A 23,736-nucleotide genomic window follows, 5' to 3' on the forward strand; every position below is an offset into this window, starting at 1 on the left:
AGGGAACTTCAGCTTCAGCCTCCCACATCCTAGGCTACGTTTCCTCACCCTGAGCGGTGTATTGGCACTTTGCCGTATCTCAACACGGGACAGCAGTATCAGTCTAGTGCTCTGTGTTCAGCCTGCCCAGTGAAGGCGCAAAATGCAGACCCACAATCTCCCAGTCTCCCAAGGTCTTCAACAATCCTTTTGTTGCCCTGTGTCATGGAGATCCTGCAGCTTTGGATCAGCAAGATCTGCCCTTTCATGTGTCTCAGCTGTTTGCAGATTATATAGATTTTGGAGTGGGCCATCTCAGAGCCCTGGATCCGAGTCTGATTGGTAACACAGCTGGTGAGTGTACTGGCTCTTCCTTATCCACACCAAGAGGGCAAGCTCTCCAGTACTGCCCTGGCTGGACCGTCCAGTGACACCATCAGCAGGAAGCAGATCAGCCCTCCTACCTTCATGCCTTCACCCATACCCACGCCTCCAGAAGCCAGCTCCACTGCCCAGTTGAGGCATGGGGCCCACTCTCCCAAGTGCTGCAGCTGACTCACCCTTACCTTTGCCATCAGGGCCAGCTTCACTGTGTTGCCCAGGTGAGGTGCAGAGACTGCTCTCCAGAGTGAGGGGGGAGGACCAGCCCTACCAACCACCGCAGGTGGCAAAGGAAGAGGAAGGAAGGGCATCACACCCAGTGGGACTAGTGCTCTCATCACTTTTGCCCTCAGGGCAGGCTCACCTGTGCCCCTTCCACCGGGGCCAGCACTACTGTGCTTCCTGTGGTTAGACTATGCTTGGCCCATGGGAAGTAGCACTATTAGGAGATGTGGAAGATCACTGTGTAGGCTAGGCAGGCTTTGAAGGCTCCGAGTGCTCAAGCTTCACCAGTGTGAAAAGAGCAATTACTTGTAGACATTAGTTGTTTTTTGTTTTGTTTTGTTTTTGTTTTTTTTGGGGGGGCGGTGAGACAGGGTTTCTCTGTGTAGCCCTGGCTGTCCTGGAACTCACTCTGTAGACCAGGCTGGCCTCGAACTCAGAAATCCTCTTGCCTCTGCCTCCCAAGTGCTGGGATTAAAGGCGTGCGTCACCACTGCCCGGGTTGAGACATATTCTATGTCTACTCTTCTTCCTCTGTGTTTCTTTGGAGGAAAGACCAATGAATATTTCAGTATTGAGTAAAATTATACTGGGACTAAGCCTTGAAAATACAGCTCTTTGAAAAGACTTGTTGCCGGGCGGTGGTGGTGCAGGCCTTTAATCCTAGCACTTGAGAGGCGGATTTCTGAGTTCGAGGCCAGCCTGGTCTACAAAGTGAGTTCCAGGACAGCCAGGGCTACACAGAGAAACCCTGTCTCAAAAAAAAACAAAACAAAAGACTTGCTATGCTGTAACTCTTCCCCCCAAAACTATTTTTTTTGCTCAGGGCTTGTAAGAATGAGATTTTAGTTTACTTACAAATAAAACCTTTATCTGATATAATTTCATACAAAGAAAAAAAAGCCATGTTAATGCTTCTACATTACCATAATGATCATGACCATAAAACAAAGCAACTACACAAGAGTGGTATAAATAAGTTTATTGCTGGATTTCCCCATTAACATTATAGAAATATTTTAAAATCACTGAAAGTCACAAATTGAGAGTCCAACAGGTAACCATACTTTATAAAAAAGAAAGTATAAAAGCGGCTTATAAAATTTTTTTACAGCAAAGAAATAGGAAACAGACAGTGAATGGCACAAATACATCACTAGGGTTCTCAGTCATCACCCACAAGTCAGTGTCTGAGCTAGGAAGTAGATCCTGGTTTATAAGTTACACAGTGAGGTGTGTTCTGAACTGTCTTACTCCCTCCTCACTTTGATAAGAAAAGCTAGATCTTTTACTGCTACTGGGACAAAGTATAACCATGAACTGGAGAAGAAGGCTCACCTTCCTCTCCCAGTACCTGGACAAGAGAACAGTGTGTACAGAAATGGCTTTGGCACTTAAACCTCAGACACTGTCTTTAACCTTGTTGCTTGAATATTGTAGTTTCACCTGATGCTCTGATCCTGCATTGTTGTCTCTGTGCTCTGTGTATATCACAGACACACACACACACACACTGATACCATGGCACCTCCATGCTGTATACAAAATCAATCGATCAATCTCTCTCTCTCTCTCTCTCTCTCTCTCTCTCTCTCTCTCTCTCTCTCTCCTTCATTTTGAAATAATATAACTTGACACCAAAAACACCCAAATTAATTTTAGCATTTCATTTCATTAAGCATTTCTTCTTGATTCTTATGTCACACAGTTAATTTGTTGACATTGTTTATGCTACCATCTGGGGTTGACTTAAGGCTCCAATTTATTGTCAACAGTTTAGTCCTTATAGGAATCTCTTGAGATTCAAATCACACACCTATGACTCTCTCTTTTGAAGTTGTTTCTTGTTGAATGGATGTAGTATCTTGTCTGGGCAAGCCATAGAGATATATGGAAACACATACAAGAAGAGCTCCCAGTGCAAATGAAAGTGCTGAAAAGAGAAGAAGAAAACAACTATAAAAAGTGGTGAATTTGTGTAGGGTTCATGTGCACGCATATATATTTATATATATACACACACAGTCAAAAGACAACACTGAGTATCATCCTTAAGAATGCCACCCATCTCTTTTTAAGCAGGATCTCTTGGTAGCCTGGAGCCCACCAATTAGGTTAGACTGGGTAGCAGCAAACAGCAGGGATTGAGTTCCCATCTCCCCAGTACCAGCACTGCAAGCAGGTACCACCACATTGGCATCTGTGTGTAAGTACTAGAGATCCTAAGGGCCACGTGCCTGCCTCACAAGCACTTTCCTGAGGAGCCGTCTCCCCAGTCCTAAAATCTTTGTCACTGTGAGTTTGCACTACCATGTTTCATGATTGCTGTTTTATGAAAGGTTGACTATTTTAAGGAAAAAGATAAATATCAAGGGAATGGTAACATACTTTGCAAAAACATAATCAAGCCTGTCTTGGACTGATACAACAAAGGGATATATTAGTTCCCCTATATGATTTATAATTAAAGGAAAATAGGTAAATGTAATATCAATATATATGAATAGAAAAATAAAATGCAATATAGGATGGTTTAGCTATGATCCCAGAAAACTTAGTATAAAAGACAGTCACACAAATCAGCTTTCAAAAACCAGTGATTCAAACCACTGAATTTCTGGATAGGTGATAAAGTGATCATTATGTTTCCTGCTACACTTGACTCTTCCATGTTACTCCTGAAAACTAGGATACACAAAACATGTGTGAAGGCTAAAGTGCCGGCTGCGCAAGCCTGAGGACTCCCCAGCACTCATATACAATGGGTACAGTGATACACATCTTCAGGGCACAGAGACAGCTAGTCTAGCCAAATCAGTGTGGGCCTACTTAGAAAAGAAGTGGGTGACTGACCAGGACATCCAGCATTAACCCACATGTACCCACACACCAAAAAGAAACAACATCAAAAATAACAGTAAAACCCTCCTATGAACTAAACATGTAAGCAGTGTGTAAATGACTCCTAATGCCACAGCTCTATTTGACTCAGAACCAGACTATATTCTACGTATATTAACTATCTTACAATGGCCCAGTATTAATAACTTTAAAAACTGGCATGTAGATAGCAAGGCATAGTACTCCATGCCTGTAATGCCAAGGCAGGTGGTTCAGAACTTCAAGGTAACCAGCTACAAAGTGAATCTGAGACCAGACAGCCACGTGAGCTAGCTCCCACCCCCTAAAAGGCATGTGAAGAAACAGAATCAAGCCACTGTTTTAGTCTACCTATTTTAAAAGGACCAGCTTTGAATTCAAACTGTGAGGTAGTTTACATCTTAACACCTTAACAGTTACCTGAAAGACTGCTAAGACAGAAATAATTTATATTGTTCCCAAGTTTTTCTCAGGAGCAAAGATACAAGGCTATGTTAAATATAAGGATGTGTTAGAACTACAGTTAAAAGTTTACCCAAATCAGGTGCAAAGAACATCTAAAATGCCAAGTGCTTGGACTTGTACAACTTCCTTGTCATTTGCTAGAGACTGTTCTAAGCAAACCTGGCAAACCCAGGAGACCTGTGACATTACTTACATCTGACAGAGCAAGTGTGAGACACTATTATATGGTTTCCCCAGGACTGCTGCTAATGATTACAACAGGCTATAAAACGGTTTTTTGCAATACTAATAATGCTTGTAGTTATGAGTCAATTCCAAAATGAAATGTAATACAGGAAAGTTTTTTCCTTTTATATAATGCAAACATTTAACAGATTTTCCTTAGTAGTTTATAGTGTAATAATTGGCCGATAAAGAAAATGACTACTACATAGCTTAAAACCAACTTGAAACACTATAACATTATTGCTCCTAAGTAATTGGAAAGCTAGATATATATGACAGCTAGGGAAAAACACTAAGGTTAGCATAGCAATGTGCCACAATATCACCGTCAACTAATGCACACCTAAATCCAGAACAGAAAGCCATAAGTTAAAATGTGTTGCCAGATGAATCAGATTTAATAGACTAGGATATGCCTAACTCTCCAGAGACGACAGAGCAAGGGAGGCTACTTAAGTGGGAGCACGACGGAGCAGAGGTGAGGGGCAGGCAGTTTTACCAGGAGAGTTTTACAGAGGCAGACTGAAGAAAAAAGGATAAACACCGGTGAAGAGAGAATGAGAAGGAGCCAGAAGATTAGAACAGATTGCCGGAGTTAGTTTGAGGCCAAGCAGAGCAAAAAGTCAAAGGCCGAGAGAGAATCCAAATTGAATCAGTCAGCTTGGAGAGGGAGGAGTTTTGAGCCAGAACAACTGAGCTGACCAGATAGCTGGAGTTCAGAAAGAGCTAGGAAGGGTGAGTTATTCAGCAGTAAGTCTCAGAGGCTGAGAACATTCTAGGCCTAGAAAATATTGTACAGAAGCTAGAAACTTCCAAGACTAGGTCTAGGTTAGCAGATGGAGGCAGTAAGCCTCAGAGACAACAGTTATATCAGGTGAATAAAGGATACTTTTACAAAAGCAGAAATGAAAGGAAGCTTCAAAATAGGCCTACAAATGTTAACACTACTACTGAAAAGAATTCTTTCCCTGCGTACTTAATCACACCACAGTGCTCCCCGAGGATCCATAGGGTTGGTTCTAGCACTCCCCTCTGACACTAAAATTTCCATGTCTCATATATAAAAACAGTACAGCATTGCATATAACCTACACATGCATACCTTCCCCTACAAGACATTATCTACTATAATGTACCTACTATATATTTATATACCTAAGGAATATATACTCATATTCAGACATAGAGTTTCTACCTAATATTTTCTAATTGTGAGTGTATCCACAGATGCAGAAGCCATAGTTACAGGAGACCAAATGTACAGCCTGACTCACCTAGGGCATCCCTGTATCTTAGTACTTAAGGGAAATTGTCCTTAACTGTTAAATAACAATAATGGCCCTCTCAACATCGCCTAGAACCAGCACCTGCAGACTTAAGCCTAGGACACCAGAGTGCTGTTTAATCACTTTCAAACTATAGAAGACAGTGTAACAAAATTAGGATTACTTTTAATAAAACTTGAAAGAGACCATGAAGTGAGAGGTTTTTCCATGCTAACAACTTAATACAAACAGCAACATACTTATCTGTAATCCAAACAGTATGACTGAAGCAATGGTAGAAAGAACAATGGCTGCGGCCGCAGAGAAGCCTTTCATGATGTTGTCTGTGTACTTCACCACAACAGAAGTGTAGAGGCCTCCCACACTAGCAAGGACTTGGGGCACAGAAAATAATAACATCTTAACATTAAAATAATTAAAGAATTCTATAGTGTTGAGATCGTTTTCATTCCCAGAGATGATGCACTCATTTACCTAGGGTAAGGAAAAGCTCCCTTCAGAACCAGACATCTGAGACGTTGTACTAAAGCTGAGTACACAACACTGTTTCTCAGATGCTGAAAAGACTGGACACCACCACTAGATTACATACACTTACTACTAATACACTGATTAGATTTTTGTGAATGTAAAATTTCTTTTGGAAAGCATGTCAATAAAAACAAAGTTACATATTCCAAGCTGGTATTCAGGTATCAGAGGAATAATTCCAAAATGCTTAGGTCAGATATCTAATTTAAATAATTAAAATAAAAACCAAAACAATCCACTGAGACCTTTTACTTCTGGATACTTACAGATGACAAACCAGACATAATATGTGTAGCCATAGAAGAATCCTTTTTCTTTAATTTCAGCTCCATCTGACAAGTAGGCACCAGCTAATGTCACAGCGATCCCTGACAGATACATCTGAATGTTTCTCACCCAAAGGGAAGTGTCTGAACTCTTTAAAACTTTTTCAAAGTAAACTCCTGCAAGAAAAGAAACAGACATGGAAATATTAAATGAACTAATAGTTTTCTGTTTAGAACATGCCCCAGTGCATTATTTGGGGACTATTTTCTCTGTATAGCCCTGGCTGTCCTGGAACTCACTCTGTAGACCAGGCTGGCCTCGAACTCAGAAATCCGCCTGCCTCTGCCTCCCAAGTGCTGGGATTAAAGGCATGCACCACCACCGCCCAGTGGGGACTATTCTTAATATTAGTTAAATACACATTTATTATATAGTTTATGACATGATATATGGAACATTACCAATTTGCTTTTAGAAAGCATATAGATTAATAATTAAGAGGAAATTTCATAAGCTACATTTGACAAAAGGTTGTTAAACAATCAAGAACAGTTTTTTCCCTTTACCAAATCCCTCTATTCCTTAATGTTCATAAAAGGTTGGCTGTGACCAACCTTTATTTAGATTAAGAGTGAATTAACCTACTCATACCCCTTTAAAGTATGTAGGAATGAAGGTGTCTTACTGTGAACAAAGAAACTATATAATCACTCAGACAGTGTCTATTCAATGATATAACCAAAATAAAATTAAATACTACTTTCTGAGTAAAGCTGTTGTCTGTTGAAGCATGTCTATAGACAACATCACATCTCTGTGTATATGTATTTTTTCCTGGGGCTGGGGGGTAGGGCATAAATTGTTTTTTCTCAGAGAAAAAGGAGTAAAAACCTTTCTTTCCCCCCTTTAAAAAGTCACATACCACTATTTCAAGTTTTAAATCTGGATGAAGACATGTTAAACAGGGGCACTGGAGATTTTGTTTAAAAGATATTTTATCAGCTAGAGATGTGGGAACTGTTATTTACCAACTAAAAGTATAATTAAAAGCAAGAATTCTATATTAATCTTTATTTTGAGACATGATCTCACTATGTGCCCCTGGCTGGCCCAGAACTCACTATATAGACCAGGCTGGCTTTGAATCTGTCTATCTATACCTCTCAGGCCCTGCTGTCATACCTGACAAAAGTAAGATTGATATTAATGAAACTATATTGGAAAGAGCCGGACAATAGGAACAAATATAAAATACATACTATAATTCCAACTTAGACTTTATGTCTGGAAACAGTGTGTAACTAATCTGTGATCTGTTACTTAAGTACAGGAGAACTATTAAGCCACCTTCTGTTTCCTCAGTTGTAAACGGAGACTGAACTAAACAGAATATTGGATATAAGCAATTAACTGCTCAAAAAAGTATTTCTGAAAATCAAAAGAATATTTTCTCAGTAATTAAAATTTTTGTTTCTAATCTGTTGATTTTTAAGAATAAAAGTTTATCCCTGTACTATGGTTAATTAAGTGTATTTCTAAAGAGATTTCTTGATGGTTTTGTCTGCTCTTCTTTGATACTATGCTTGCTAAGGTACACTTCACCCACTTCCTCTCTCTATTCCATAGCTCCTAGTCTGCTGAAGCAAAGGAAGAACTTGAAGTTATAGGCAAAAGACACTTTGAGTAATGACCCACAGCAGCAGAGACAAGCTTGGAAACAGTGACACTTTGGGGAACTGGGAAGTACTTGTGGTGAACTTCCTGAAGGTCAGTGTCCTTCAAAGTCAGAGTCCATTAGCTTTTAGTTCTTGCCTAAGCCAAGATGGTCAGGAATGACAGAAGTGTATTTTTAAATAACTGCAGTTCTGAACTGAGTTAAATCAAGTCATCAAGTCACATGTTTACTGGGGGGGTGGGGGAGAACACAAAAAATAAGAAAGAGGTTAAAACCTTAATGGGAATAAAAGTGTTAGGATAAGCATCTGGGTGCTGTAGCGCAGACCTTTAATCTCAGCGCTCAGGAGACAGAGACAGGAGGTTCTCTGTGAGTTCAAGCCAGCCTGGTCTACAGAGTGAGTTCTAGGTCAGCCAGGGCTACACAGAGAAACCCTGTCTTGAAAAAGAAAAAAGAAAAAAAAAAACCTAAAAAACAAACAAAAAATAAAAATGGTTAGGATAAACCAAGGAAATGAGATCCAGTTTTTATAGTTCAATCTTTTTTTTAAAAAAAGGAACATGATAAAACAGTGCTTTTTATAACTTACCTGCAAATCCAGAGCACAATACAGCAATAGCTATAGCGCCAAAGCCTAATAATGGATTCTGTGCTACCTGCAATTGTAAGTTTTTAAATGTTACTTTTAGTAACTGCAAACTGAATTAATCCCATAAGCCAAAGAGATGACTATAAATATATACATGTTGCCCGGCCTGGTGATCCACACCTCTAGTCCCAGCACTCAGGCAGGGGTAGGTATATTAAGACCTTGTCTTAACAACAATAACAAAAAGCCCACATTATTCTACTAAAAGTATATTCCATATCAGATATAACTATTATATAAGAAGGACAAAAGAGCAAACAATTTGAAAAGACCAATTTTCAAATTAACCAAAGCATTTAAGTTGAAAGCATTTCTTGAACACAGAGTTTTACATAGTTGACCTACTTGTTAATTTTAATCTCTGCTTCTCCCCTGAACCAAAGCATCAGTCTGGACTGGAGAGGCCAAGAATCCAGTAGTTGCTCAGTCCATGACACTGGATGACTCAGCAGTTTTAATCTGGTGCTGAAATCCTGGCAGCAACAGGATAGGTGAGCTTGCCGGTAGGAGTGAAGGCAAGCAGGCAAAATCAAAGTTTCCTTTTTCCCTTTTATCTGGGTTGCAACCAGAAGGTAGCAATCCATATTTAGGATAGGTCATCTGAATTCAAATAATCTGATTCTAAAAATCCCATCTTAGCTAAATAAACAACTGGGCCAAACCATCAGACACCATAGAAACAGATCCTCCAGCTTAGTTAAGCCTACAGCTGACTACAGCATTAGCTAGCTCAAACTAGAACCCTCTAGTTAAGATACCCTCAGATACTTGACCCATAAAAACTTAAAACCAAATGTTTTAGTAAGCAAGAAATACATAAAAGTTAACTAAAAGAGAGGTCTATAGACGGTATAGCCCACAGACTCTCCACTCCAGAAAATTTAACAGCTGGCAATGCATAAGAACTGGGAGGGGAATCAAGGGCCTAACAATAACCATTCCAAAGTTTAAGCTCCTAGACCAGTTTGTTTTACTCTCCTTCATTAAAAAAAAAAAAAAAAAATGTAGTCAGAAAAAAAAAAAGAACAACAAAACAAAACTGGATTCCAAAGGCCTTTTACTTCCTGCAATACCATAAAAAAAAAAAAAAAAACTCTTAACACAGAATGAATGGTGAGCCAGCTTTACAAATACACAAGGTGTTAGAGGCAGAGACAGAGGGAAAGATCCAAAAGAAGGAGTCTTCTTTCACAATGAAGAGCAGAATACCTTGGCAAAGCTAACAGGAGACAAATCAGTTACTTAATTCAGATCATTGTTGAAACTGAGAACATTTCACTCTTCAGACTCTTAAGGGTTTTGATGATCCTCTGTGTTTCCTGATTCTTGACTATAGCTCAAGTTACAGCCTTTAATCTCAATATAACAACAAAAATAGAAAGAAACTGAAATTTGGAAAGCCAGGACTAAGAGTCTGAGCTCTAACTTTGTAAGTAAAATAGTTTTAATGTAATTCTTACCCATTGTTACAAGGTGGCAAGGAATAAATGGATGCAAAAACTCCTATCCACCTGGGAGGTATCCCACAAAAGACACCATTTTCATCCAGCAAGATGAGTTTAAATGCAAATACTCATTTAGTATAGACCAGCTATGCTAGAAGTTCAAACAAGTTGCTACATCGTGTCAATTGAATATAACCAAACATGGATCTTATGCTGAGTTTCTAGTATTAGAAACAAAGGAGCAATACCAAGCTATGTCCAGTATGAACCAGGCAGAATTTGGAAACAGAATCGAGTTTTAAGGCATACTATGGAACAACAACGGAATAATACATCTGGAAGCAAAATACTGGGCAGTGCTAAGCCAGGGCTTGGGAAGTCTCTCCCTAGAAACCAGACCACAGAAATGAATGAGTTTAACTGGGGAGAGAGGACACCTGAAGAATAGAGATGTGACCTTACCCTCAAACACTCACAAGTCCATCCTATGAAATTAGTACTTTTATTGTTATGACATGAAGAACAATGAGGATTATAGCACTCAAAAAAAAAAAAATTCGGTTAAGTACCTTACGAGTCAGCATTGAAACCTTTACATAAAGGGCTACCTTCATACTGTTTTCCTATCCGCGTCAGAACACTCCTCTGCTTTCCTCCCCATCACTGACAGTGGGCATACTGCCAGGGACTGTAGGCTGAAGGAATAGTGGATACTGGACGGAGAAAGCCTTACCCAACATTTCCAAAAGATGGCTTAAAACATCTAGAAATTCCCATGACATCATGAGAAGCCTGCAGTTTTAGTCACAGGTTTCCTATTAACTATCTTTGGACAAGTTACCTCAGCTGATTGGACTTAACTTCTGTGGTGGTTTAAATGAAAATCCTCCATAGACTCAGATGTTTGAATGCTTAGTCCTCTGGTGGTGGCAATACTTGGGTAGACTTGGGAAATGTGTCAGAGCTTCTCCAGCCACACTGCCTACAACTATTGCCCACACTCCACATCATGGACTCGAAGCCTCTGCACTGTGAGTCTGAATAAATGCTTCCATAAGTTGCCTTGGTCATGGTGTTTTATCACAGCAATAGAAAAGCTACTAATACAATTTTGCTATCCATAAAAAACAAAAACAAAAAAACAAGAGGTATATACTGAAGGGTATCTTTTGTCATTAATGTATTTTAGCACTTTCCTCTTTGAAACAGAAAGCCAATCATACTAGCTACTTTTCGATTACTGGGATAAACCATCATGACCCAGGCAACTAATAGAAGAGTGGGTTTCCTTTAGGCTTCAGCAGTTTGAAAAGGATAAGAGTTCATAACTATCACAGTGGGGAAGGCAGCAGAACAGCTGAGAGCTCATATCTTGAGCAGAAGCACTAAACACTGCAGAGAACTGAACTGGGGATGGTGCCTGGCTCTTAAAACCTCAAAGCCTGCTCCCAATAGCACAATGCCTCCAGCAAGGCCACATCTCCTAAGCCTTCAACAGCTGACCCAGTGCATGGTCTCTGGGAGGCATCTCATTTAAACCACCACATTACGATCCTCAGTAACTATGTAATGCTAAGGGGGAGAGCCCAACTATAAAGCAAAGCACATTTTAAATCAAAAGTAGTATTACACACTACGTCATCAGCGTGACTCGAGAGAAGTGTCCTATTTTACCTGTGGTATATGATTTTGTCTCTTACCACAACTTTTGTAGCTTGGGCTGGTTTCCACTGTACGAGTGTGACCCCACCACATAGCATGAAAACTGAAATCCACTGTAATTTGCTGAGTGTTCGATTTAACATTAAGACAGTACATAAAGCAGTGCAGGGAATCTTCAGTTGATAGGTCACCTACAAACAAAGCAGCAGATAGGAAATTCATCTAATGTTAGTCCTTTACAGAAGTAGGCCTCATATCAGTAACAGAATTAAGAAAATACTTGTGAATGTAGTAAAAGGTTAATTTAAAAAATCTTTCTCCATTTAAGAAAATTCAATGACCTCAAATCCCAGGTTTTTAGTTCTTGTATTTTTTCTTTTGAGACAAGGTCTCACTGTGTAGCTATCCATGTGTAGCTGTGAGTGTCATTGAACTCACAGAGATATAGAAGGCTGGGACTACAGGCATGCATTACCATGTCTCACAAAGCAGTTTTTGCATCTAACTCGGCTTACCTGGTACACTGCTGCATCCAGGTTACTGAGAGCTAGGAAAGCCATGTTGTTCTGCACAGCGTACACCAGCGAGGGCACACTTAACTTCACCAGCTCCTTGGGACTCCCCAAGACGTTCTCACTTAAAGAGGCTTTAAATCTACCTAGACTGCCAGTTTCTCTGCCAGAACAAAAGGGGAGATGAAGGAATGGTGAGGGAAAACCAAGCAGCCTTTCCTGACCCATGCTAGGTACTGAAGCCAGTCGTGTGCATGCTAAGCAAGGACCCACTGAGCTCCATCAGAAACCTTTTGTTTTTGAGGCAGGGTCTTACTCTAAGATCCTCCCATCTTCACCTCCCATGTGCTGAGGTCATAGGCATGCAGCATCATGTCTGTTGTACTTTGATAATGAGATTCCTTCTCACACAGTTAACTTTCTGATGTAATTTAGAGTGTACCCTTAAGAATTATGCCCAACTAGTTTTAGATTTCTTAATAGAAATACACCTAGAATTTATTCCCATTTTTAAAAAACAAACTTCTACTTAGAAAAAAAAATAACAATTAAGTAGGATTGTCACCAAAAGCTTCTGGTCAGAGTTCCAAGAATTTTTGAGTCCATTAAGTGAAGAATCTCAGGAGCCAGATCTGCTGACAAACTATTACCTACAAAGACTAACCCTCTGCCACTGGGACTCTGCTTTGTTTAGTGTACCTCAGGATCTTTGTGACAGATCAGGGAGCATACCATATCTTTAAATTGTCCTTCAAATTATACATTTAATGCAAATGAGAGAAGGCTATAGTGGTTGTACAACTCGGATTTGAAAGCAAATGATTCTTACTTATAGATTTACTCAGTGCTGATTACATGGGTAATAAATCTTTATATAAACATACTCTCAAAATATGTCAAATCTGTATAATTCTCTAATAAATCTAAATAACTGATTAACCTCAATAAAAAGTAAACTAGATCTGTAATGTACAAAAAAAAAAGCCTACTGGTTATACATGGTCTTAAAGCCCATCCACCCCACCCCACGCCATCCCTGCCCAAACAAGACTAGTTAATCTGTCTTATACTTCTACCAAAAATCACCCATTTGCTTCCTAAATATAAAAATAAAAATGTACTTTAAAATAAGCATCAATATTCCTCAAAACATGCTTTATCAAAATGGTCCTAAATGCAACTGAGAGTGCCCTAAAAGGGCCATACTCATGTTTACAGTGAGCCTGTGGTGTTTATTACTATTAGAACCAACACCTGCAAATATTTTTATATTTAAATGCTGCAGGACAGATTGCCTAAGTTCTGGGAATGGCAACAAAGTTTGGCCCATTATATCAAGTATATAGTACAACTTATATCTTATACCATCTTAACCAGAGTATAAAGAAAAATATTTCAATTATTTTCTCCTCTGTAAAATTAAAAAAACAAAAACAAAAACAAACTACTGAGGAATCAAATTTAAGCCTGATGGTTAGCTTTAACTGTCAGTTTGACACAATGTAGTATCACCTGGGAAGGGAGTCTCAATGGGAGATTTTCTGGGTTAAGCTGACCTGTGGGCTTATCTGTGGAGAATCTCAATTGTGTTAATTAAGTCGAGAAGACCTACCTACTGTAGGTATTACCATCCCTTCACAAGGGGATTCTCAGATGTGCTAAGAGTAAAGAAAATGAAACAAGCACCAGCAAGCCTGTATTCACTGTTCTCTGCTGAGTGTAGACACAATGTGACCAGCTGCCTCTAGCTACTGCCAGGGTGACTTCCCTGCTGAGACTGTAACCTGAATTGAAGCTTGAGAGGACAAATGTCTCAGACATTAATTTTGTGTACTCTATAAAGTTTGCAAACATCATTTTATCTTGGCAACTACAACTGTATTGATCCTGGCTATTGCCACTATATTCTATTTCTGATAAAGGTATATTAAATTGCCACAGCTTAAGTTTTGCTGTGGCCTCTCCAGCCAGCCTGGCTTCATTCCTCACAGCCATATCAGGTGAACTTGGCCTAGTCAGTAACCATGGGAGCTTACTCTGTGTCTTCTGTTATATAGTAGGAGAAAACTGGAAAGAAACCATGTCTGTGAATAATGATGGGCATATATCATGCATTGGAGAGAGATTTCTGTGTTCTGGTATGAAGAATTTATGTGTGAAAATAGAAATTTAAGTGGAACACAATAGTTAGTGTATTCCATACTCAGTGCCTAGCAGTTTCATGCACATAACTAAAATTAACTAATTAGGTCATATAAGCGTTGTCAAAGAATCTATCCACACACTCTTCCTCACATCTCTCATTTTCTTCTTGAAGTTCTAATTTCTGCTTGAAATAAGTATAATTTCATATTCCAAGCAAAGTGGAAATCTATGATTAAAATCAGTAAGAATGGAGGAATCCTAAATTAAGTAAAACAGAAATCATTACTTCAAATGTATAAGGAAATTCTATTTCCAAAGAAAAAAGAACTCCTAGCATACATTATTCATTACATCATTAAAGCAAAAGAACTACAAACAGATTACTGGACACCAGTGAGTTTGCAATTAGAAACTTCCTTAAGTATTATCACAGTTATTTCCTCGGGTGTGTGCATGTTTCTGCATGCTACAGTGCTCATGTGTGAGTCAGTTCGTCCCTCCACCACATGGGCCCAAGGATCAAATCTGGGTCATCAGACTTGGCAACAAGCACCTTTGCCACCTGAGGAAGCATCAGGACAGCCCAGAAAATTTTCTTCATTAATTAGTGTATTTATTTACTTTATATCCTAATCACAGCCTCCCCTCCCTCTTCTCCTCCCAGTCCCTCCCTCTCACCTCCCCTCTTCCCACCCCCCCCAACCCCATCCCTTTCTCCTCAGAGAATGGGAAGCCTCCCAGGGGGATACTAACCCTCCTTAGCCTATCAAGTTGCAGTAGAACTAGGCTCATCTTCCTGTGAGGCTAAACAAGGCAGCCCAGTTAGAGGAAAGGGATCTAAGGCAGGCAACAGAGTCAGAGACAGTCCCTGCTTTAGGAGTCCCACACGAAGACCCAGCTGCACAACTGTTCCATATGTGCAGAAGGCCTAGGTCCATTTCACATATGTTCTCGGGTTGGCAGTTCAGTCTCTGAACTCCCATGGACCCAGGTTAGTTGATTCTGCATGGTTTCTTGTGATGTCCTTAACCTTTCTGGCTCCTTCAATCCTTCCTACTCCCTCTTCCACAAGATTCTTCAAACTCCACCTAACGTTTCAGTCCAGAAATCTTTATCTATTACCTATTTCAAAACTAACCAAATTAGTAAACATCCTGAGGATATCAGAAGCTAAGCTCATCAACACTAAGTACTGGAGAGATGTGAAAGCTGGTGGTGCTGACGTCACCGTAGGTACCGTGAGAAACGGGCATACACAAGTGTGTATGTCTGCACCGGGATATACTTCCTAGCTCTGTCTGCTCAAAGAGCCTAGCTCAACAACTGATTCTCAACCTTCCTAATACTGGGACCCTTTGATACAGTTCCTTATGTTGTGGTGACCCCAAACCGTAAATTTTTTTGACTGCTAGCTTGTAACTGTAATTTTTCTACTGTTATGAATCATAATGTAAATATCTGATATACAGGATATCTGACATTCGATCCCTGTGAAAGGGTCTTTGATTCCCAAAGGGGTCTCAATCCACAGGTTGAGAACCACTGGCTTAGAAAGGCTAGTGCAGCAGCAGTATTGTAATAATATCTACATTTCTGTTTCTAAATATGGGGAGAGGGGAGGCTTACAAAAGAACAAGGGATCCTTTTTGAAAAAAAACAACTATATATTCATGTCAAGACAAGAACAGTATGAAGTAAACCACTTGTAGGCTATAATCTGTTTAGTTAGTCTGTCTGCTTAGTGCTACATTTTTCACATTCTAGTGCTGATTGTTGGTGATGATCCTGTTCAAAATGGCCCCCAAATACAGTGCTAAAGTCAAAAGAACCTATTGTTCTAAGTCTGAAGGCTATATGCAATATGAAGAAAATGCAACTAGTAAATAAGCTTCATTCACGCAAGGGTCCTCGTAAGCCATGAGTTCAATGTCAATTAGTCAGTAAGATTTAATAAATGTGTTAGCTTCTCCTTACTGTAACAAAATCAGCTTTAGAAAGTGAGGGTTTATTTTGGATCAAAGTTTGGAGGTTTCATTTAGCCCCACTGCTCTGGGCTAGGCAGCTCATTACATTAGGAACACAGTACCCCACAACTGTTCACCTTGTGGCCAAGAAGCAAGAAAGAGAAGAAGACCAGAGTCCCACGGTTACTAGAACAAGGCTGGGGATGAGGCCTTTAATAGACTAAAGCATTAGCCTTTAGTGAACACTGAGGATCTAAACTATAGCATTAAATAGTTTTAAAACTGAAACACATAAAATGAGGTTATGTACTGATCCATTCTGCAGTACCTCATCAGGAGCAGACAAAAAGGATTACGCTATTCCTTCATTCTTTTTCCCCTTTAAATAGCAGTTCCAAACATTTCAATAATGATCTCCAAAGATAAAATACTACTTTGAACACCAAGAAAAATAATTTCTTTTTTACATCTGAAAAATTATTTTAATATTGTGGCAACAAATTTTTAAACATAAATAAATTCAAAATGTGAATCAGCTTTGGTTTCGTTTGAGAAATGATCTCAGAAAGCTTCCAAGGAACAAATGTTTTCTGATTTTTACCCACCACAGTGTATGTGTGTGAATGCCCCCTGTGTGTGTGCCCACAGATGCCAGAAGAAGGCATAAAGTACAGATCAGCTGCTGGAATAACAGAAGGCTGGGTCAGTTCCCAACATGGGTGCTGGGAACTGAACTTGGGTCCTCGGAAAAGAACATTTAACAAGTGGTACATCTCTCCAGGCCCATTCTCCTATATCCCATGGTTTGGTTTGGGAGTTTGTGCTTTTTGTTGTTGTTTTGGTTTTGGATTTTGTGCTTTTCTTTTTTGTTATTACGTTTGTTTGTTTGTTTGTTTGTTTGTTTGTTTGTTTGTTTGTTTTGAGGAAGAGTCTTATTATGTAGCCCTACCTATCCTAGAACTCTAGATATAGACCAAGCTAGCCTGGAACTCTAGATAAAGACCAAGCTAGCCTGGAACCCACAGAGACCTACTCACTTCTGTCTTCCAAGTGCTGGGAATAAAAGACTGTGCGCCACCATGCCTAGCCCAAACCATGTTTTGTAAGTACTGAAGTAACATCCTGGTTACCTTTGTCCAATTTTTTAAAAACGTATTTTTACATTTATTTACTTATTTATTTATCTATCTATCTATCTATTTAGTGTGTGTGTGTGAAGGCACATCGAGAGGAGCATCAGTTCTCTTCCTCTCCTATGGGTCCCAGAGATGTTGTCAGGCTTAGCAGCAAGCATCTTTACACAGTGGACCATCTAACCAACCACTTTTTTAAAAAAATTACTGCCGGGCAGTGGTGGCACACGCCTTTAATCCCAGCACTTGGGAAGCAGAGGCAGGCGGATTTCTGAGTTCGAGAGTTCGAGGCTAGCCTGGTCTACAGAGTGAGTTCCAGGGCAACCAGGGCTACACAGAGAAACCCTGTCTCGAAAAAAACAAACAAACAAACAAAAAAAAAACAAAAAAAAAAAAATTACTGGTTTTCATACAAAGAAATGGCAGCACTGAGAATATCTGGAAATTTTTAATATTTTTTCAGAATTTGTACTACTAAACCTAAATTTTTTTTTATTTTAAAATGATTTTGATTTATATATAGGGTGTATGTAGGTAAGTTGCAGAAAACAAGACAGACTTGCTAAGTTATAACAAATGCTTGTTAATCCTTAAATACTGGTTTCTAAAATGTATGACACTTACAAAGCTATAATTTGAGTTCTGATACATGGCAGCAGATGCCTGAGCAGAAGCCCGAGGCAAGAGAACTGTGAGCTACAGAAAGTTCAAAGCCAGCCTGGATAAGACAAAATGATAATAAATATAAAGTCATCTGTGTTAGAATTCCTGAGTTAAAATGTCTCTGTCCCTTTAAGGTGGTAAACCCTATATTTTTCCAAGAGGAAGTTCAGTTGTAAGATTATATAGACTGCTATATGGAGATTGTTCTGGAATTTTAAACACTGACTTTTGTCAATGAAATGCTGCCTTGTAAAGGTGTAGTAAGAACTCCCAGCTGGTATCATCCACATGAAGAATAACATAATAAAAAACAAATTTCCGGAAAAATAAACTTTATTCCATGAATGGCTTAAGATTTTACTACATTTGTACATGAGTGCCTCTACCCGTAAGATAAATTTGAAATTCAAATATTTCAAACCCTTCTAACAATACACCTCAAGTTCTTTTTTTCTGTTCTTTTCTTCCTCCCTAGACCACTGCTAGTGTATCCTTCTTCACATGAACTTTGGAAATCATTTGTCTTATGGTTTTATTTATTCTGTCTCTCCCACTAAATCTGTTTCAAAAATCCAGGGTTCACATCAATTTCATCCCTGTACATCCACCACCTGGAAACTGCTGAACAAAGATTCATCAGATGAGTTCAGGAATATTTAAATGTAATTTGCCTGCTTCTGCCTAAAAGCCATTACTTACTGTTTCCTACTCTCACTGGTATGCATGACACTTACATGAACTCTCACTGGTATGCATGACACTTATATGAACTCTCACCTGTATACATGGCAGTTACATGAACTCTCACCTGTCCCAGTGGTTTAAATAGTTAGATCCTCACCTAAACTGGCTCTGTCCTGTTTGGAATCCTTGTTGTTATCCTCCCGTTTACTGCACCTTCAGCTAACCTGATTCTCCTATGGTGTCGCTAACTCAAAGCACACTGCTGTCACATGTCAGGAGAATAATCTTGAGACACTTCATATGCTGCACTGATAAAACATACTATGTCAAAGTGTTTAAAAAATAAATGAAATTACTACAAAGCACCTGGCACAGTACCTGGCACTTAACACGGAAACACCCATAAAATATTCATGACTATCATTCTATCCCTTTAAATCTTTCTCCTGTAAGGGTCAAATAGCACGTATTTTAGGTTTCATGAACAATATAGTTAGTTCTTTTTACAGAAAAAAAAAAAACCCACAGAGAACAAACTGCATTTGGGCTATAAATCATTTGCCAACCTCTATATTAAAAGAGAATTCTTCAGTTTCAACATTATCAACACTGGGGCTAGACACTCCTGTGTTTTCAAGGGCTGTTGTAGGCACTATATGATAGCTAGAATTCTTGGCCTCTGGCATCCACCAGATGCCAGTCCATGCCTATTGTGACAACCAAAACTGTACCTTCTGAGGGGCAAAAACCATCCCTAGTAGTAAAGTACTGCTCCAGAACAATCTAATACATAAAGATGTGACTTGAATTTTCAATACTTTAGCTGGAAGAAAAAAGAATTTAACTTTCTAGACGTAGTTTTACTTACTTAGCTAACAGTCCAACACTTATCAGTAACTTTATAACTTCTGTGATACAAACGGCGGTGGTTGAGAAGTAGAGGTCTTCAGCTGTTGTCCTTGTGTATCTTAAAGCTACGGTATAAGCTGCAGCCACCAGAGTCATCACTGTCAAGCAGTAGAGCTTGAAGAATAAGCTGACATTTTCTGGAAAATATGTGCAACAAAATATTATTTACTGCTATATATAACTATGATTACAAACCTGTGAAAAGAAAGTATCAAAGCAACTGTAATACATTCTAAATCTCAAGACTTAGAAAAGGGACTTGAGACCTGTCTGGCCACATCTGTCATTCCAATGACCAACTAGGTTGATCTGGTATCTGTTTGGCTAGGCTGTTCCTGCCTTCCTTCCTCACCTCACCTACATTCCTAACACACTAGCTCTACCCTCAATCAGAAAGGACACACTTTCCAGGTAGAAGAGGGCCACTCCTTATACCTATGTATAAGGCACAGATAGCTGTGCTCCTCAACTAGCCTCTAAATATGCTCTTGAAGATAACAGAATGAAAACAAAAGGATACCTGAGTGACAAAAATGCAACTGAAGATAACTGCAGAGGTAGATGAATGCAATCCCAGCATTCATGGGCCTCCAACTCTCTGACAACAGAAAAGTACTGCTCTACAACAATCTAATCCATAAAGATGCAACTTTATAATTAGACTTGGGCCATATCCTACGACCCTGTCTCAACCAAACACACACACACACACACACACACACGTACATATGTAACATTTAACATAGAATTAAATTAAAGAATAAATCACATCAAACCTCTTGCTTTACTGAATTGTTTGAAAGTGAACTGGTTAACACAGAGTACTTAGAAAAACCTCTATAAAATTTGAAATGCAGGATACAGAAGTCACCTCTCAGGGGCCAAAGTCAGTCCAACACCTTTGGTAAATTTACAATTACTGGGGAGTCTTGTTTCCCTCTTCTTGCTTCCTGCTCTGAGACTGCCAACACTCAAGGCTCGAACTATTTCTGCTTTCTTTCCATGACAAAATTTAGAGTATCATGTAAGATTTATATGAGAAAACCAATTCCCACAATTGTTTTCTTACTAATTATAACTGAATCTAATCTTTGTCACTGAGATCTGAGAATGGAGTTACAATTGATCTACTTGGTGTTCAAAGTTAGTGTTTTGTCATCAAATTAGTAGCAAGTGTCCCCACTGTGAACACTGTTCTTCGACCATGGGTTATACATAAATAAGCAGAGTTACTAAGTTGGGTCCTACTGTGCCAATCACAGCTTAAGAATCCTATGGATGCCAAGTGACTCCAGGATGCTAGCTTTTAACTGATGTCTTATGTGCTAGACATGCTTTTTTTCACTCTTTTGGAAGCCTAATCATAGGTAATTATACCTCATCATACATAAATAAAATAGGTGTTTCAAACAGATACTTCAAAATATGATTATACAAGAACCTTAGGAAGCAGTATCTTCATATAAATATGACCTCCTTGGTGAATTAAAGCATAATTTGTAAGCTGTAGGTAAATTCTTAAAATTAAAGCAAAGAAGTAGTACAGAAGAAGTATACGTCATATAACTATTTATCTTTCCTTCCTAAAAGGTCCAGTAAGCCAGATCAATAAAGGGCAGTGAGGGAAGTGCTATAATACTTCCATTGTTCTTTCTTATAAAAGAGTTTACGACTCCAAAAACATGGAGCAATAACATTTAGTCAGTCAGTACAAGAGAAAGCAAACTACGCCATCCATAATTTTATGATTGTTCAGAATGGCTTTACACTTTCAAATGAATGCTTGGAAAAATGTTTAAGTTCCATCTCAAGAAATAGAAACATTTCTTATACATGGAAACAATAATACATGGAAACACTATACATGGAAATAATAATAAGTTAAAATTTTGGTGTCCGTAAATAAAGTGCTATTAGGAGATAGCTATGCTCATCTGCCTAAATTATCCCACCTACAGTTGTAGGGTTCAGCAGCTACGGTGGAAACTAACAGCTCTCTACAGAAAGACTGCCCATCCATGACCTGAAATTCTCAATATTCTCATAACTAAGAAGTGAAAATTCAAATCACTTTTTTTTTTTTTGCTATGTTATTGGTTTCTGGTTCACAAAAGCAAGATACTTTAAATACTGAAGATGTTTAACTCCATAAAACATATTTTTTTTTTCTTTCCTTAAAACAGGATCTATGTAGCTCTGGCTGGCCTGGAACTTGCTATGTAGAACAAGCTGGCCTCAAACTCATACAGTTCGATATGTATAAGCCATTATCGTTTTTTTAAAACACCCATAATAATGAAAAGTCTACAAATGTAATTCTTGAAAATAATTACTAATCAAAGTGGAAAAGTGTAAGTTTAGATACTATAAAACATACAGAACTTTGGTATGTAATACCACTTTGGAAGCATAGTTCAACGTTTAAAACCAATCCTTGTGCCGGGCGGTGGTGGCGCACGCCTTTAATCCCAGCACTCGGGAGGCAGAGGCAGGCGGATTTCTGAGTTCGAGGCCAGCCTGGTCTACAGAGTGAGTTCCAGGACAGCCCGGGCTATACAGAGAAACCCTGTCTCGAAAAACCAAAAAAAAAAAAAAAAACAATCCTTGTAACCAGGACTTTCACTCACATTTCAGTTTACTATTAGAGCAAAACATTTCTTCTACAATTCCTCATTTTCTGGTATGAAATTTATTAGGAATTTCAACGTCTTCAGGGTAATATAAAAATTCATGATATGAAACTATTTTAAACTTTCCTAACAATTCAAATCATACCAAGCCATTAACGAGAAACCTGGCCCACTAATCATCCAGCATGCCCCTGGCGGAGAACCTGTTACCTACCACGGCATTTATTTCTGGGTGGGAAATATCCCCTAAAAGAGTCAGTCTGGAGTTACACTTTTGTTTTCCAGTTACATTTTATAGGGATTATTATTGTCGTACCTGAAAGCTTGGACATTTCAGGAAGTAGCAAGTAAATAATCTTTAAGACGTCTCTAAAGAGGTATAGAAATTGTATTCTATTAGGATAAAAAGTGCAACACACCCAAATGTAACAAAGTATGTACTAGCAAGATGTCTAAATCTGTAAACTGTAACAACCCTTTAGGTACTGATTTACCTGCTGCATCTTTTAAGTGTTCATTTGTCAATCGCCCTACTTTTCCTATTACCCCCTTCCTGGATGCTATAGGACTTATCCGAAATGGGATAATCCACCACCACACAAAACTTATATGGCGCCTAATGTTAAATGCCAACTCCCCCCACCCAAAGATAAATAATTTCACATCCACGCAAAAAAAGATATTCTTTAAATGTTTGTCCAACATTTATTTAGACTTAAAGCCAGTGTTCATTGGGGAAATGGTGAAAAAAAATATAGCGATGTCGTCGCTGGACATGAGGACACAGACCACTAATCCCAGTGCTTGGAAAACTGAGGCAGGAAGATCTTCCCGAGTTTTAAACCAACGTAGGCTATAGAATGAGACCATGTAGTGTTGATCCCTGGTTTAAAAATAAATAAATAAAAAATTGCCACAGCCTTTTGGCCTGTCCTAGCCACAGTGCTACAGAATAAAACCTCAGCCTTGGGTCCGGCTTACGTAAAACTTGAAAGGGGTAGCCACCACAGCACGGGCGAGTGGGCTCGCCATCGGAAGGAGCAGCGCGCGCCCCCTCAAACCCAGTGCTCCAAACCACAGCCTCGCTAAAGGTAGAGACCTGGCCGGTGCCGGGCGGCTCACTGCACCGATGTGCTGATGCAGCCCGCAGCCGCTCCCCGCAGGGAGGGCGCAGCCCCCATAGCCAGCCCGCAAACCCGGCCCGCTGTTCCCTAGCGACCGCCCGCAGCCCGGCCTCACCTCTCGCCGGAGCCATGGTGCCGAGGGAGTCTGCGGAACTGACGCACCTGCGGCCATAGAGACGCGCCGGCCTAGAGAGCCCGCTGCACCAGAAGCGCGAGGAAGAAGCGGGGGCTACGGCGGAAGCCGCGCGGCGTGCGGTGTCACAAAGTCTGGGAAACTCTGTCCTACGGGGGCTCAGAAAACCGCA

General features: G+C 39.5%; 1 protein-coding gene across 1 annotated transcript; it reads right to left on the minus strand.

Annotated features, from left to right (window-relative positions):
- Nucleotides 1-1,547: 1,547 nt before the first annotated feature.
- On the minus strand, nt 1,548-23,736 carry Slc35a1 (solute carrier family 35 member A1). The gene is made up of 8 exons (XM_028780937.1): nt 23,547-23,736; nt 19,637-19,814; nt 12,183-12,342; nt 11,706-11,858; nt 8,501-8,567; nt 6,236-6,412; nt 5,678-5,812; nt 1,548-2,515 (listed from the first exon to the last, which is right to left on the minus strand). The coding sequence occupies exons 1-8, from the start codon at nt 23,560-23,562 to the stop codon at nt 2,391-2,393; spliced, it is 1,011 nt and encodes a 336-aa protein (XP_028636770.1). The 5' UTR covers nt 23,563-23,736; the 3' UTR covers nt 1,548-2,390.

Source organism: Grammomys surdaster, unplaced genomic scaffold (genome assembly GCF_004785775.1).
Source record: "Grammomys surdaster isolate TR1022 unplaced genomic scaffold, NIH_TR_1.0 97, whole genome shotgun sequence".
In the NCBI taxonomy this organism is placed as follows: domain Eukaryota; kingdom Metazoa; phylum Chordata; class Mammalia; order Rodentia; family Muridae; genus Grammomys; species Grammomys surdaster.

Coding starts and splice junctions, on each gene's coding strand:
- Slc35a1 (XM_028780937.1), bottom strand. Junction 11,859..12,182: donor TGGATGCAGCAGTGTACCAG/GTAAGCCGAGTT, acceptor CTTTGTTTGTAG/GTGACCTATCAACTGAAGAT. Junction 2,516..5,677: donor ACTGTTTGGATTACAGATAA/GTATGTTGCTGT, acceptor TTCTCTTTTCAG/CACTTTCATTTGCACTGGGA.